This window comes from Felis catus, chromosome X, assembly GCF_018350175.1.
Source record: "Felis catus isolate Fca126 chromosome X, F.catus_Fca126_mat1.0, whole genome shotgun sequence".
Lineage (NCBI taxonomy): Eukaryota > Metazoa > Chordata > Mammalia > Carnivora > Felidae > Felis > Felis catus.
The window spans coordinates 11,938,336-11,955,129 of NC_058386.1; the positions used below are offsets into that span (position 1 = coordinate 11,938,336).

Genomic DNA, 16,794 nt, shown 5'->3' on the forward strand with positions numbered 1-16,794 from the left:
AGACCACTTGCCAGAATAGGCACATCTGTGACAAGGTCTGCCGGCAAAGCTCATCATTCATTTCCCGTTTCAAGTGTCAGTAAAGGTGGTACCTCGTACTGGAATACGCGGGCTCTCCTTGATCATGGGAGAGTTACAGGGAAATGGAGAAAGAAGATACCCTAGGTTCTGGGTGAATTACCCAAAGATTCTACGAATCGATACCCTCCGCCAACGGACAATATTCTCTTGTAACCCCTAACTCTTCCACACACATCGATGGGCCAATATGAAGGAAAGAGACTTATTTTTAATTTCCCTCCCCTACCAAAAAGGGATGGGGAAAATCTACGTCTCCTCTTTCATTCCTGGCTATCTTAGATTTTCAAAATCTCTACAAACTATTGAAAAAGGCAGGCCAAAAAAAATTTAAGAGCAGACTCAGTAAGTCTTATTTAATAAATGCTTTATGCAAAAGATACGGGGAGTTTCTCGTAGCGCTGGGCACATGAGAATGACTACCTAGGCGACAAACGTTTCCCTACACTCCGCTAAAAGGCTGACGTGCGAGCATACAGCCTTGACGCACAACACACACTGCGTCCATTTCAGCGTCTTACACAAAGATCCTGGGCAGTTCCCACCCTCAAGAACGGAGACCAACATACGGGGTTTATTTACCGAACTTAGTGTAGGCCTGGCACCTACAGAGTGCCAACGTATGAAAACACACGCACGAACACAGGCACATGACCTCTCTTCGTGTCGTGTCTCGTTCAATCGCGCTCTAAGAAGTGCACTCTCATTCTGAGTCATTTACGCATGTCGGCCCAGTGTCGTGTATTTAACACATGACACCATTCAGTCTTGTGTTGGCCTTTTCATTGAAAACATGGCTGTGCTTTCTGTGTTATATACCAGCAAATTAGGCCAGGAGGAGCTCGACTTTTCTCCAGGTTCAAATGGATGTCTATGCTACATTTGAGAGACCATCTTTAACTACGTTTGAGCATCACATTTGAGATGGGCATGAAAGGCTACTGAAGTAAGGGGTTAATTCGCGACATCCCTCACAGGAGAGGAAATCCTCTGTGGTACCACGGTTTCTCAGCCTCGGCACTACTGGTATTTTGGGCCAGGTAATTCTTTGCTGTGGGAGGGCTATCCAAAAGCATTGTAGGATATTCGGCAGCATCTCGATGCCAGTGCCCCACTTCCATCCAGGGCTAAGCGTGGAAATGTCTCCAGACCCTGCCAGGTGTCCCCTAGGGGGCAAAATCACCACCCCTGCTCCCCCCTCCCCTAAACCCCCACATCCAGTTAAGAACCACGGAGCCATAGCCAAATATAAAGGAGAAAGGCAAACCAACTGCCCAAAGTACTAGTGAACACAAATTATATTTTGTACAGAACTTTAATTTTCAGAATTTCATATTTAAAAAAAGCCCAGGGTGGCGCCCGGGTGGCACACTTGGTTAAGCGTCCGACTTTGGCTCAGGTCATGATCTCACAATCTGTGAGTTCGAGCCCCACATCGGCTCTGTGCTGACAGCACAGAGCCTGGAGCCTGCTTCAGATTCTGTCTCCCTCTCTCTCTGCCCCTCCCCTGCTAATGCTCTGTCTCTCTCAAAAATAACCATTAAAAGAAAAAAAATTAAAAAAAAAAAGCCTAGCCACAGGATGATACAATTTAAAGTCTTGCCATATTCTTTTGGGAATGAAGAGCAGGATAAAGAGGCCTTTAAAAACACTTCGCAAAAGTAAACACAGACCTAGGATACCGCCTTTGCCAAAAGTAAGATTTGGTGTAAGATAAATCAGAACATACCAGTGTAGATGACTGCTTTCCACTGCTTCCAACAAAAAGGGTGGGAGAAGCTGGCCTTCTGTAAATGAAATCAAAATTCAAATTTCTCTTAAAATAGCTTACAAGATATACACAATTATACAAGGTATAATTACGTAGTTCACATACACAATAGTTTCCAGATGTATTCATTTGCCTCACGCGGTAACTCTAGTGCAGGGAAAAACAGGGCTTGTTTGGATCAGGAAACAAAAGCACAATTCAACTTATTATTCCATGAGTAAAAGAGAGAATGTATTCTAGAATGGAAAGATGTCAGAGCAATTCATCAGCCGAAGGACAGTTCCTGTTTTACTAACAGACCCAGCGACACATCTAATTGCAGGGAAAAGAGCAAGCATGTGAGGGAGCGGGGCGGGGGGTGGGGGGGGGGGAAGCACTGTTCAACGGGTAAATACTATTGTGTTCAGAAAACAAGACAAACTCAGAAAATTGTCAAAATGCCATTTTGGTCTTTATTTTTGGACACGTAGCATGTTTTCATAAATCAGTGTAATATGTGCTCATTTTTATAATATCAAAAGAAATACAATATATTTTTCATAAATTCCCCATCACTGCAAGTTCACTTTCAAATAAATGTAAGTAGCGGGGCAGAACAATATGTTTCCACATATTGACCAGTGCAACACTGACAGTTACGATTAAGGTATCCAGGAAGCCTGAAAATTAAGATTTATGAGAACAAGCAAATTTACTTCCGTTTGTTAAAAACAAAGGAAATAATTCTGATTTGCAAATTACATACTTTACATGCAAGAAGTTTAAATCCCATTTCCACCTGAAACACATGGCAATCTTGAAAATATGCTAAGAAACAAAAATAGAAGAACCAACAGTAGTATGCCCTTCAAAACTGCTGAACAGGATACAGAAAAGCAAAGGTTATAGTTGCGTGCTTCGCCGTGAATACTGGCACTGTTTCATATTTATATAAATCCGTTTCTGTGCATAAAAATCCCAATGAAATTTAATGGTTTAGGTCAGTCCATTTTTCTTTCACCAAAGAACCGTTAACTTCCAGGTTTTAAAAACCGCACTCCCGCGTTTGTGTTTCGGCACAAAACACAAACATATTCCCTACGTTATCGGTGGCAACCGGTTAACAGGCATGTTAAGATACTTTTTAAAAAGAAGTTTTGTGAATGTTATCATTAAAGAAAACAAGTCCCGTCAAGGATCACAATACTGCCAGAATCTATCTAGTGCACCAACGAGTGCCTCGTTCTTTTGATTTCGCAGTCCTTGATCACAAAAACTTATTCTAAGGAGTTCAAGGAGTTCGTAAGACACACCATGTGGATAATTTGGGGTTTAAAAACCCATGGCTCTGGGCAACAACGATTACAGTGAACAACACACATCCACACAAGAGACTGTGTTCCTAACATTTTCAAACTCAATCTGCTATAAATAAAACATTCTGGGGCAAAGACTTTTGCATACTGACGATACTTCTCAGACATCAGCTAGGCCACAAGTGAAGGGACGTGGCTTGCATCGAAGGTACAGGGTAGCAGCTGACTTGGAGATTGCACACCTCGTACGTTCTGCTCGGAAGACATGAAGGCATGTACAGAGGACTAAACAATGCACGGAAGCACGTGGAGGGTTTCTCTGCACTAGCATCAACAGTGATATCGGTCCCTAGTATTTCAAAAGAAAAGGTATTTTCATAAACACAAACGAAGACGAAGGCTCTACCTAGGAGAACGCATGTGACAAGGTCGAAGAAGTAATCACAGTATGCCGACAGTTTCTTCCCGGCATTAAAAGCAGGAGCATTTTTGGCATGTTTGATATTTTACCAACTTGTCAACTGTGACTACAGAGAAGTGAGCCATCGGAGTGATCAACAAAGAGCGCATGTGCCCCTGGTCCTTAACAGCAGGAAGTGTCTGGTTCAATGTTCTACACATAGTAGGTGCTTAAAACATGCTACTAACTGATGGACCATCTTACTCAAGAAACCTGCTGACGGTACGTAACACTGAGCGAACCAAATCAACGGCTACGAACAGGACTTCAATGGCTATGACATGTGTGAACAGGACTCAAAGTAGTTCGTATCGTTGTTGTACTTCCCTAAAGAAAACTTGTAAACATCTGGTGAATGTCTAATTAATGGTAGAACATTTAAAATTGGCCAAAAAATGCCCAGAAAACATTTGGCCCTTCAGCACCCAAAGCTCCCAAAATATAATGTTAAAACATCTCCGTTAAAGGGATTTCAGTAGTCTGAAAAATGTCATACCTGAGTGGCTTAAATGTTCTCTCCTAAATTTTAAGTAAGTGCAAGGAGTTTCTACACTCAGGAGTTGCATAAGTTTTTATCTTTCTTCAAAATAAAACATTGAATGGTATAGAGGTAGCATAACTTACTAAATGAACTTTAAAAAAAACAAAGAAAAAAGCAAGGTTATTTTCGATAGTCTTAATAGAACTATCACAAATGTGTAAAATGTTACAATCCAGGCTTTCTTCTACCTGGTTTTAGACATCGCATTATTCTTGCCCTCTTTTTTACTGGGAGGGTATCGAGGAGTCCAGGCCCCGTCTGGCCCTGTGGCGTCTATTGCAATGTCGATGACAGAATCTGGAGTCACCCATCGCAGGAAAACGAGGAAGAGAAAGTTGACTACAGCCAACAAAGCAAAAATGTAGCCCGTCACCGGGCCGCAGTGAGAGATGAGTCTGTCCAGTCGTCTGTCCATCGGTAACACGGCTTCTCCTGCCACGCGGTCGTACACCTGGCAGAGAGAGGCCGACAGTGAGCACTGTAACCCACGACAAACAACGACCCGCGCCAACCAGGAATGCTGTACAGATGCAAAGTGAGGTCGCTTACATTTCGTTGCTGTTGCTGTTTTAGTAATGATGTGATGAATACAATCACGGTCATTATTGTCATTTGATTCAACACTTATAGAGTGCTTATTCTGGCCAGAACACTGGGCTACACTCCTGGCCTCTAGGGCATCACCACCAAACTTAACCAACTACGAGAACTCCAAAGTCCTGAGAAGCCGGAGCCGCCTTTCAGGTCACGTCTGTCGAGGCCGTATTTAATGCGGCAGTGAATTCCTGAAGCAGGGCTGGCCTTCTAAGGTTCCGGGACGCGGCCGAGATGCTCTCACCACTAGCCCCCAGCAGAGCTCTAATCTACTGCGCTTCTGGGTAAGAGAGGCCCTCCCGTCCACAGCCACCTGAGGCCGTGCTGCTGAGCACAGATGGTGAGCACATACACAAACACTTTGTAGATTCCAAACGGAAGGAAGGGGGAAAAGATGGGGGACATTTTAGCAGATGGCACAGGTCGGACACCGGCACCTAACGCAAAGCTGACTGCCGAGAACTGGTGGCAGGTGGCGTGCTTTGTGAAACACCGCCAAGCACGGACCTCAGAAGTATTCCAAACAAAACCCCACGAAGACCCGTAAACATGTTTGTTTCGAACACAAACGAGGCCAGCATTTATGTTTCAACAGCCTCTCAGCATTCCTTGCGGTCCTTCCCACACAGCAGACCTGTGCACCGCCTCCTTGAGAACCCAAGGAAGTTGTGACACGCGGTGCAGGTGCCACGGGGCAGCGACCTCTGGAAGGGTGCGGGCCGTTTTCGGCTAGCTCTTCCACCTTCCAAACATCTGGGACACATCTCAATCAGAATTATGCGGGCACTGCTGAATTAGGATAGTTGAGAAAGTACGCTTCCAGAGTGAACTCCAATTCAATTTCTTCATCAAGTTTCTAAATAGCACGGTTAAACTACAAAGCAGGAGTTGAACAGGATCAAAATGGCCTGTGTGGACCCGGCAGAATTAAAAAAGCAACTCCAAATTCTCTATTGCTGCTTTTTATTTGTGATCCTGTTTGCAACACCTGTCACGTGCATTTTGAGTCCTCACCCATTATGTTCTCAATCAGCCCAAAGATGTCAAACTCCTCTTCCCACGGAAAATCACATTACTTAGCAAAGGTGACACAAGGGTTTCGGGAAGTAGCCCAAACTAAATGTTGGCCGCAATCGGACTCAGCAAAACCATGTATTCTCTAGTAGACCCACGTGCTGCAGAATTAGAAGCAGCCTTAAGAAAACGTCTAAGAGAAGAGTTTAAGATCAGTTTTGCCTTTAACTGTTGTGACTTCCTAGAAAACTTCCTCAGGCCCAATTTAATGAAGGGTCTAGATGGCATTACCACTATTTTCAGATGTCAAAGGCAAGGACTTGACTAGAAACAGCCTAGCATATACCAAAAGCAGTACACGGTTCGTGTCTTCTCATCGGAAGAGACTTCGTAAACTTAAGCAACAGAGAGGATAAACCTAGAGAAGAAATAGCAAACGTGTACACAAAACGCCAAGAATTCAGACCCAATCATTCAAATACTCTTTGCTTAGCACATGACATACTTTTTCAGTTCTTTCCGCAACGTTCCTCCAGGTGTAGAAAGTCTTTACGATGTTGTGAATATCTTCGGGGGCTGGCAACGCTCCTGATTTGAGTTGGGAAATCGCTTTTTCCAAACCCTCGCACAAGGACTTTACAGAAGGCTCACACAAAATGATCAGATTTTCTGGAAGTACTTCAGGAATCCCGCCAACCCTGGTACTGACGACCTTAAGAAGAGACAAAGAACACACGACACACCATAATTCGTACCTCAGGAAAAGAAGCCAAACCAACTTGAAAAGTCGTTACAGAATGTGTCTGATTATTTTTCAGAACGCAAGTACAGAAACCCCGACAGTGCAAGGCCTCAAAGCTTTTTACCTGTAAACCGCAACTGGCTGCTTCCACAATTGCCATGCAGAACGCTTCGGTAAGGGAAGTATTAAGAAAAATATGTCCTTGAACTAAGACATTTCTAACATCCTTGTGTTCTAAGGCTCCCAAGAGACGTACTCTGATTTTTGAAATGAGAGAAGAAAGAGGGGAGTGAAAATCTTGCTAGAAAAGAAATTATCATTTAGAAGCCAAGTGTGCTATTCGTACTGTACTTAGATGATTGCTGGTTCTGATGTTTTCCACCTCAAAAAAGGTTAGCATCTGCAAACTCTTATCTAAGAGTCTTTTAAAGCTCTTTGGTTCAAACCCACACGGCCAACATATTTCGAACTTTTGTCACGCCTACAAATTTCATCTTTTCCAAAATTGGTTGGCATTTAATAAAGATATTAATATGCTTTGATGAGTAAATATCAAAGTCATTTCTAAAGAGGAAAATGCCCCTTCTAAACGGATGTCTCACAGCAAACACCGTTCTAAGTTACCGAGAAAGAGAAGTACGTGAACCTGTACGTGCAGGGCAATTTACACGACTTGGGCCACGCTATAGAAATCACCACTCAGCAAGCCTTGAAAACGCGCAAACATTTCCAAAGCGGTTGGCGTGTGCATGCGTGGATGTGCGCACGCGCACACACACCTTCCAGGGTACCTCCAACCACTGCCCCCTAGAGTCCAATAATATTGGGCTAACAACAACAACAACAAAAACAAACTGTGAATCTTAAAGTTTCCCACAGTACATACATTTTTTAAAAAAAGAGACCTCGCGTCACATTTGTACATCAGGTACATGTAAGAGAAACAACCCACTTAACACACATCACCCAAACTGAATTTAGGTAACTGGTATTTTCTCACCCAAGGCAGTATGGAATCCATCAATACCTGTCATGTAGCTGGTACCTTTCCCGTACTTCTTCCAAAATGATTCTCTTAGGTCCCTCTCCTCCAATTATGAAATTTAAATCTGGATATTTTTGACAGAGTTCAGGTATTATACCACTAAGCAAATCAGTCCCTAGAAATATAAAATAAAGGTGAATGTTGGAAAGAGTAATATTTAAACCTAAAAAAGTTCATCAGAACTGAGAATCCACTCACTCTGAAGAGTATTAGCCATGCCCTCCTTAAGTATAGGAACGAACTCTCAAACCTTTCCGGGGAAGGTGGATTCCCTGGGATCGTCCAAACTAGGACTCATCTCCTGCAAGTTGCAATTCTTAAAGACACATACATTGACACATCCTTTGTTACCCAACACACGGACTGTTTGGTTTCACTGTAACGGAACATTCTTCAAGGTACTCGCTTGTGTTTACATGTCACCTGTTATAAAACAGGTATTTGAGGTAGCTGACATCGGAGTTCGTTTTCTACAAGGCTGGACAGCTGACCGGAGATCTAGCTAGGTCCTGTCCCAGCCGTTTTAGGGGCAAGCTCTTTGACCAAGGGAAAGTTTTCTGATATAGAAAATGAAGAGACCAGGCGTACCTGAAGTCCAAGATCTCTTTCAGCTACCGACTTTCTCCCAGTCTGCGTTCCACTTCCCGCCCTAGGAAAGGGCCAAGTGACAAAGTAGAACTGCAGCCTCCACTTTGACAATGTGGTTTGTACAGAGGATTTTACAGCAAACACTATGGTGTTTGGGAAATTGAAAAGAGTAGTCCATCCAAACCTGCTAGGGCCGCTTCCCTTGAATGACAGTAAACGAAGGTGGCAGGACCGCTACTGCTAGGTCATTAGAGTCCGTCAGAACAAAAGGATGCATCTTGGTTCCTTTTTGTTCTTTAATGAAACAAACACTCTACTTATAATGTGGAAATACCACCTCGGGTAATATAAAGCAACAAAATAAACCATGCTCTTCTAGTCTGAAAGTGGCTATCCAGAGTGACAGCATGTTGACACTATTTGGGAATTTAGTTAAGTAACATTTATAAATTGGACACATTCAAAAGTGAAAGTAAATGTAAAATAACCCGGTTAAAGTTTATTAATTTAAGAAATGCATACACATACATACACACACACACACACACACACACACACACACAAGAATTGCACTTCTTCTCAGTCCTTCCCAGATACAGGCAGATCAATTATAAAAAAAGATGGTGGGAGAAATTATATATATGGCGTCATTTTTATTAAACAATTCAAAGTAGGACTTAAGTAAACTCTGCTATTTTCAAAATATGATTGCATTAGCAAACATAAATTCACTGCGACTTTTCTGAACTATGAAGGCTTCTCATTAAAATCTTAGCTATCTGTGTTTCCAAACAATTACCAAATCGATCCATTGGATTTCTACATAAACTAGAAGGTGGCTTAATGACTTTTACCATTTAGTGTCCTATAGTTCTTTCATTTTCTTTCTTACCTTTCCTTCTCCCTTCTATTACAAAGGTTAAGAACCCAGCCTTCTAATGAAAAGTGCAATACACATAGCGTACTAATTATAACTGCTGATAACAACATTTACTGAGCGGTTACTACATTAGGCAATGCCCTTGAAGGGTGCGAGGTCATGGAATCCCGACAACTACCTTATAAGGAATGGAAGTGATTAATCCTATCAATGATCTATATTATTATTCTAGGAATGAAAGGGTTTTCCCAAACAATAAAATATTCTCCTGCCTCTGAGAAGAGTCTAACACAATGGAACATACAAAAGGACTTGCAATTGCCATAGTCACACAAAACGGACAAAGAAAAATCATGATACAAATGGCTTCTAAAGCTCAGTCTAACATATGTTAAAGAAACTTCTGAATCTACACCCAGACTCTGGGCCAGAGGTGAGGGAACAGGAGACCTTAGTTCAAGAGCTGGACTCTTGTTTGTCATCTCTGATACTGTATGACCTGAGTGAGTTACTTACCCTCTCTGAGACTCAGTTTGTTGCATGCAGATAACATCTACCCTACAGTTGTTGGGAGGGTCAAGTGAGGTACTGTACCATGTACAGGCTTTATCAACTCCAGAATATAAATGGAAGTCGTCATCACCACCGCAGCAAGAAGGGGGGCGTGCCTGCACACGCGCAGGAGCACTGGGAGACCCTGACTGAGCACAACAGGCTCTGGAGAAAGGGAAGAAGGCAGCCAGGGAAGCTCAGGAGTAAGAAGTGGGATTTCTCCTCTCTCACTCAATACACTGCAGTGGGCCTTTGAGAACTGGTCCAAAGGAACACCTCCTAAGGAAATTAACTAGTTGATAATTAACGGACCATAAACACAACTACTCACTTTTGGGCTAGAGATGTGGCTGTTCCTTCCGAGAATGTTACTTTTTGTACAGTGCCTGGCGTATGGAGCAGGTTCGCTAAATACTTGTTAAATGACCGAATTGAGAATAGGACAGGCCGTGCCTTCCCTCTGTCGCTGGTAGTTAGCTCAGCGGGCTCAAATACCATCGTTAGTGACGTAAGGGTAACAGCTTTAGTTTGTACCAAGATTTCATTTTGCTCTGATCCTCGACCATGCATGCACCACACTCATTCTCGGCTAGCTAGCTCACAGCTCTTTTAGCTATGTGACTAAAAGATAGCCTAGGTGCGTTTTCTAAGTTGCAACACATCACCAGTATCCCCAGAGGGGTTTCCAAGAGAGACTGCGGGTCCATTCACATCTTCTTGATTAAAGAAAGGAAGCACACTGAGAGAGCATGCCTTCACCCCAGAAAACGCAGCTCAACAGTTTCCTCACCAACCTCCACTTAAGTGGACTGCTGGACCAACCAGGGCTCCCTTCCAAATGTAAAGCACACTGAGCAAGGCCCGCGTCTGCACCGTAGGCCACTCCTGGGCACACCGGTCCACTTCCGACCCCACCGCTGAGCTGCGTGCTGAGAACCAGCTGCATTGGTCCATGGACGTCTGATGCCAGCTACGCTTGGTAATGCGGGTACTTGGGAACGCTGGGTAATTTACGTAAATGGCACATCAACTGACACAGTTAAGTTCCTATGAGACTAAGCTGAACGGTATGAAAAATTCAACAAAGGAAAAGTTACACCAGAAAGCTCTTGTCCGATTAGGGGATATCCTAAACCACTGTGTCAAATCAAGAACAAGTCAAAAATCTCGAAGTACACGATTTCGTACACCTTTAAGTTCTCACCCCACTTAAAGGAAGCCCAAATCGGCAACTACAAATAATGACGCTTTTGGAAGGTGGCCGTGCGAGAAAGATGGCACAGCTCCAACCAGCGGACCAGTACTCTTACGCCTGGAGGCCCACATCCAACTACTTACTGGCAACGCAGTGTGTGTTAATAACATTCTGAGTTAAATTCAAATACTTAAGGGAGGGTATGGATTATTTTTTTTCAATAATTCCCTACTTTAAGTGATGATTTTGATTACTGGACAGGTTTTTCAAATACCATCCAGAAGACCACTTAGGTTCTGAATAACCAGACCGTTTCAGGCTTTTAGTAAACGAGGCTCTACAAATGCTATTGCGGTGTCCATTAAGTGCTGCAGAGGCACTAAAAAAAAAATCCTCCTTGATAATGGCAGACACTTATCAAATACAAACTGGCCTAAGTACTTTACAGGAACCATCACTGAACCCTCACAAGATTCCTGGTGTTGCCCAAACCGTACAAATGAAAAAACTGAGACTCAGAGAGGTTAAGCAGCTTGTCTTCAATCACACAGTGGGATGCGGGGAGGATCAGGCTCCAGGCTGTCTAATCCCCCTGCCTTCACCACTTACCTGCCCCCAGATTATTAACACCTTATCTACGATTAAATGAAATAAGCTATAAAACGGCAATGTTCAGAACAAGCTGACTTTGAGGAGATGCATAATAGCCAGGAAAGCTAGAAATTGAAATATTCCTAAAGGTCATCCCTGAATAGTACAGTTACAGCTGATTTTACTTTCCACCTCTGTGCTTTTCTTAGTTTTCAAAATATCTGCAGTGAAAAGGCATTATTTTTGCAATCAGAAAGAAAGGGCTATGTGGTGGCTCAGCTTCTCACCTCTTACCACACACACGGGGCTGTTTACCCTTAAAAAGACCTGACCTACTCAACAACATCAGATTACTGTTTTTAAGTAACTATTAAAACATCAAAGGTGGGGGGTGGCATTCACCACCATTTCAAAAAATCTGGGGGGATGTATCAAACAGTATTACACCTTCCTTCGCTATATTTAATCCAGAAGTGGTTATGAGCCCATAAAACAAAACGAAAAGCCAAACAATCATTACATACAAGTATTCAACAGCTTTCTACAAGAAACAAAAGTCTGTGCAGTGCAATTGTAGCTATCATTTCATTACCTTTTCTGTAAACAAGTCTGCTGACAACAACAACAGTTATTATACTATCATGCCTTCTAAATGGGTCTGGAGTGAAGTCAGTAGGATCTACAGCATTAGGAATGACGGACACTATTCCAGGATTCAGTGCTGCTCTTAGCACAGTGTTTTCCTTACTAGTATAAGAGACACAAATTATGTGGTTTGTGTCACAAAGAGACACAGTTAGAAGCTTGTTTGTAAGCACCGAGCTGACATCAGCAAATCCAAAAAGGGAGTGGTCCGTGAAGACTGTCTGGAGCCCCATGGTCTTGGCGTGGAAGAGGGCATCATGGGCCATGGCAGAAAAAGAACTATGTGAATGTATTATCGTGACTCTCTCCCGAACAAATATGTACCTGAGCAATGGCAGACTGTGAAAGAGGGTCGTGGCCGTAGATTGGTTGTACATGACTTTCAGAGGCAAGTAATAGACTTTGAGGCCATTAGTGAGGTAACGGATGCCTTTTCGATTTCCATAAGCATGGGTGACAATTATAACTTTGTGCCCTCTTTCAATCAGACACTGAGAGAGCTGGTAAATGTGGCTTTCCACGCCTCCCATATTGGGATAGAAAAAGTCCGACACCATGCATATATTATGGGTATGGGTCCTATATGTCGACAGACTTCCAGGGCTGACACGGGAGAGCACAGCTGAGGGAAACTGGCCAGGCCCACCTCCTCCTCTACAGGCCATGCTGAGATGGTTTAGGCATTAGTCCTTAGAGCAGCTCAGTTAAGATATGTGTCGTCTAGTACCTGAAAGAGAGAGTAAAACAAGATCTCAGCTCAAAGACAAAATATATTACATTTTCCAAATCCAGATATAAACACTGTTTTATGCTAATGTAAATTTGCCAGCTTTCCCCCTAGAAATAAAACAAAAGCATATAATGAAATTACTCATCTGACATTTACTTGCTTAGCATTTACTACGTGCCATACAACAAAACTAGATTTTGCAATGTCCTTATATTTTAATTTTGCTTTAAAAAAACTCCTACACGGGGGCACCTGGGTGGCTCAGTCAGTTAAGCGTCCAACTTCGGCTTAGGTCACGATGTCATGGTTCGTGGGTTCAAGTCCCGCGTCGGGCTCTGTGCTGACAGCTCGGAGCCTGGAGCCTGCTTCACATTCTGGGTCTCCCAATTTCTCTGCCCCTCCCCCACTCATGCTCTGTTCCCCCCCCCCAAAACAAATAAACATTTTAAAAAATTAAAAAAAAAAAAAACTCCTACACATAATTTTAAAAAAGTAAGTTTCAGGGCACCCGGGTGGCACAGTCAGTGACACATCCAACTCTAGATTTCGGCTCAGGTCATGACCTCACGGTTGGCGGGGTCGAGCCCCGTGTGGGGCTCTTGTGCTGACCATGTGGAGCCTGCTTCAGATTCTCTCTCTCCTCTCTCTCTGGCCCCCCTGCCCTCACTTGTGTTCTGGCTCTCAAAATAAACAGATAAATAAAAGTATGTTACATCACAGTATATAAGGATGTGCTATGCTAACAAACCAGTGCATTTCAATAATTAAACATATGGCTCTTTACAGAAAGTTTGCCGACCCTGCTCTAGACCTTAGCCACTGATTCAACAAACCTCATACAATCCTGCGATTCACTTTGTGGTTTATACTAAAATATACCTGGAACTAGAACTGTCTTTTTGACGGTAGCTTTTTCAATATCACCTACAGCACATGTTACAGACATTCACCTACGTTTTCCCCTTCCGTATTCAAGGCTGGTGTTAAAGGGCTTCTTTCGTTTTCTTAAACTTTCTTTCAGTTATGTAAGCCTTTCTTCCATGAGCGTCCCTCTCTCTGGTTTGGAGTCTCGAGATAAAGGCTCAGTTAGAGGTGGGTTGGATCTGGGGCCATTTTCTAAACCTTAAGTAGGAAATATTTACTTCAGGGGTCCCTTAGATCCTCATCAGCGCAAAATGCTCAGTATTCGGTACTATTACATATTCTTACATTTAAAACTAAAGAGTGTTGTGGAAAGCTAGTGAAAATATTCCTCAGATTTACAATGGAGATTTCCACACCTCCAGAAACTCAGTGGTACAAGGGAAAGCCATTCCAAAGGTCTGAGTTTCTGATTTCACCTGCAAACTCAGGAAATGCAAATCAACTGCCTGTGCAAAGTCTTAATTCTTCTTGCTAACAAATTCATCTATGTTTTACGTATATTCTCAGAAATACTCAGTGTTTCTTGACCTGAACTTACTAATTAAGATTCAAGACTACCAAATTTGGGGAGTCGTCAGTTTTGTACTTTTAAGTGGTTTCAGTAACATTTTCTTACTGTGGTTCGTCACCTACACCTGAATTTCCAGTTGTATTCAATTTAAAAAGATGAGTGATTAAAAAAAAAAAAAAAAAAAAAAGGGAGTGAAGGACCAAATGAAATAATCTTAAAAGTTTTCTCATGAACCTGCTAACGTCCTGTGAGGAGTCTGCCTACTTCCATCGGGTTATCACGCCTAACATCTTTCTGGCATAGAAGCTCAACAAATGGCACAATCACAGATTCTTAGATTTTAAAGCCGAAGAGAGGCTAGGAGATCTAGGAATACCTCCCTTACTCTACAAACGAGAAGCCAAACAAGTTGAGCGATTTGCCCACGGTCTCCACCCAGCCACTTAAGTGACAAATGCGAGATGGCCATAAAATCTGCAACCATTCATGGCCAACGAGTGTCTGGGCAGACAGCCGCAGAGGCTCCCGAGGAGCCTTAGGGAGACCCCGAGGGGGCTTGGGTCCGGAGGACGGGGCTTCCACACCCACCCCCCTGGCAATACCCCGACTTCACTCACTGAGAGGTCACCGGGGAGCGCCAGGGCCAAGGAAGGGACGACCCCGCTCAATCAGCAGCCCCGCTGGAGTCAAGGAGGGTTCCGCCAGGCCCAAAGGGAGGAAGATGGCCAGACGGCGGGCAGGAGTCTGAGGCTGGGGGTCCGGAGTCCTTCACCCCGCCCGCCTCAATCTCGGCGGAACCGGCTTCAGCGCGGCCACCCCAGCGCACCCTCAGCTCCACTCGACTCCGGTGGCTCTCGACCCCGACTTCCGAGCTTCAAAGCCGCGTCGGCTTCGCCCCTTCCATCGCCGGCCACACTCCCACGAGTGCAGCCCCGTCCCATCCGGAAGCGGCCGAGAGTGCTGGCGCAGGGTCAGACGCGCACTTACCGGCGAGTCCCATGGCCGCCAGTGTCCGGACCTCCCGCGGCTGCAGCCAGAGTCCCACCTCGCTGTCCCGAAACACCAATCCGAGGCGTCCGCGCCCGAGCGCCGCGCCCCCGAGGCAGCCAATCGCAAAGATGCGCTGGCGTCACGTGCGGGAGCGCCGCTCAGCGCCCACCCTTCAGCGCGCTGTGGAACGTCAGTGCGCGTAAGCACATGTTTTCGCGATGTTCAGAGTAACTTGTTTTCTCTGCACAGAAAGTAGTAATCTTTGGTTTAATCTTTCATATGAAGTCTTAGTGTCGCAGATCTCTAGAAGCCGGCCCTGGTCTCTTCTTACACAAGCAACCTATCAAGAGCCTTCCTCGGGGTAAAGTCAGAAATCCCAGCGTGACTCGCAGCGAGCCTTTAGGGCTGCTGGGAGTTGTAGTCTGGTGGCCTTTGGAAGCGAAGCTGAACTTCGGAAACTCACTCCCAGGATGCACTGGACTTCTAAGCCCAAATTGTGCAAAAGGTCTGGTGGGTTCGCGTCTTGGTTGCCTGGTTACAGCGTCTCTTTTCTGGAAGCCGGTTCCCAGCGACTTCGGATGGGAGAGACTTTTGGGTGAGAAGGCTACCAAAGGCTGGGGTCACGCTGGCCTTGGGTTTCTGGTTATCTGTGCCGCAGCAGAACCGTGTTTGTTCTTAACCACCCTGCTAGGGTTGCCTGATGTAGCAAATAAAAATACACAGATAAAGAGTAAAAAAATCAAACTTTATAAAAATTTGAATTTCAGGTAAATTTTATTTTATTTTTTATTTTCTTTTTAACATTTATTTATTATTGAGAGACAGAGAGACACAGAGCATGAGTAGGGCAGGGGCAGAGAGAGAGGGAGACACAGAATCCGAAGCAGGCCCCAGGCTCCGAGCTGTCAGCACAGAGCCGGAAGCGGGGCTCAAACTCGCAAACCGGGAGATCATGACCTGAGCCGATGTCCGACGCCCAACCGACTGAGTCACCCAGGCGCCCCTCAGGTAAATTTTAAACAAGTATGTCCCACATATTGGGGACTTGACTAAAAAATTATTCGTTGTTTATCAGGAATTCAAACTTAACTGGCTATCTTGTATTTTATCTGGCAACCTTACACTCTGGAGGAAAAAAAAATTGAGGTCTGACGTACAATATCAACTCCCACTCAAACTGGTTTTACTGGCTATGGTGGTGCTTGGCCAGGAGGCTCATGAATCGGTGGAAATGGTCTGATGGCCATCTTCCCCTTCCATTTAGTGCCTGGAGTTCCCCCAGCTCCACCATGCATACACTTTCCAGAACAGTTGCCTTCCTGAGCACTATCTCTAGCGCCCCTTTTAAGCTTGTAGAAAACCTATTCATCCTCTGAAGATTTCAGCTCCTTTCTGATGCCCTCCCCAGGCCTATAGAGGGAACTCAGTCTTCCCTCTTTTGTGTTTGATAGTATTTTGGCCTTATGCTGGTCTGGTAGTTATCAGGTGATATTCAAGTTGTTTGCCTCACTGACAGCCCCCTTCCTCCTTCACCTGATCCTGGAAGGCGGGTGTTGTTTGGATCTCACACGGACTCGTTCTGAAAGTGATTGCGTTTGCTTGTTAAATGTCTGCCTTCTTGGCCAGATAGTAAGCTGAGGCAAGGCTT

General features: G+C 44.3%; 1 protein-coding gene across 4 annotated transcripts; it reads right to left on the reverse strand.

The window, feature by feature from the left end:
• Positions 1 to 2,278: 2,278 nt before the first annotated feature.
• On the reverse strand, positions 2,279 to 15,265 carry PIGA (phosphatidylinositol glycan anchor biosynthesis class A). 4 transcript variants are annotated; one of them, XM_045051198.1, is made up of 6 exons: positions 15,144 to 15,265; positions 12,638 to 12,718; positions 7,523 to 7,655; positions 6,620 to 6,752; positions 6,259 to 6,465; positions 2,279 to 4,596 (listed from the first exon to the last, which is right to left on the reverse strand). In XM_045051198.1, the coding sequence occupies exons 2-6, from the start codon at positions 12,654 to 12,656 to the stop codon at positions 4,330 to 4,332; spliced, it is 759 nt and encodes a 252-aa protein (XP_044907133.1). In that variant the 5' UTR covers positions 12,657 to 12,718; positions 15,144 to 15,265; the 3' UTR covers positions 2,279 to 4,329. The 4 variants fall into 4 exon arrangements, with proteins under 4 accessions (XP_044907133.1, XP_006943643.1, XP_019679133.1 ...); XM_006943581.3 differs by having other exon boundaries at positions 11,939 to 12,718; XM_019823574.3 differs by lacking the exon at positions 15,144 to 15,265 and adding an exon at positions 14,774 to 14,911.
• Positions 15,266 to 16,794: the final 1,529 nt, after the last annotated feature.

Coding starts and splice junctions, on each gene's coding strand:
- PIGA (XM_006943581.3), bottom strand. CDS start 12,656: ATGGCCTGTAGAGGAGGAGGTGGGCCTGGCCAGTTTCCCTCAGCTGTG. Junction 6,466..6,619: donor CAGCCAGTTGCGGTTTACAG/GTAAAAAGCTTT, acceptor TCTCTTCTTAAG/GTCGTCAGTACCAGGGTTGG. Junction 4,597..6,258: donor TTGCGGAAAGAACTGAAAAA/GTATGTCATGTG, acceptor TCTCTCTGCCAG/GTGTACGACCGCGTGGCAGG.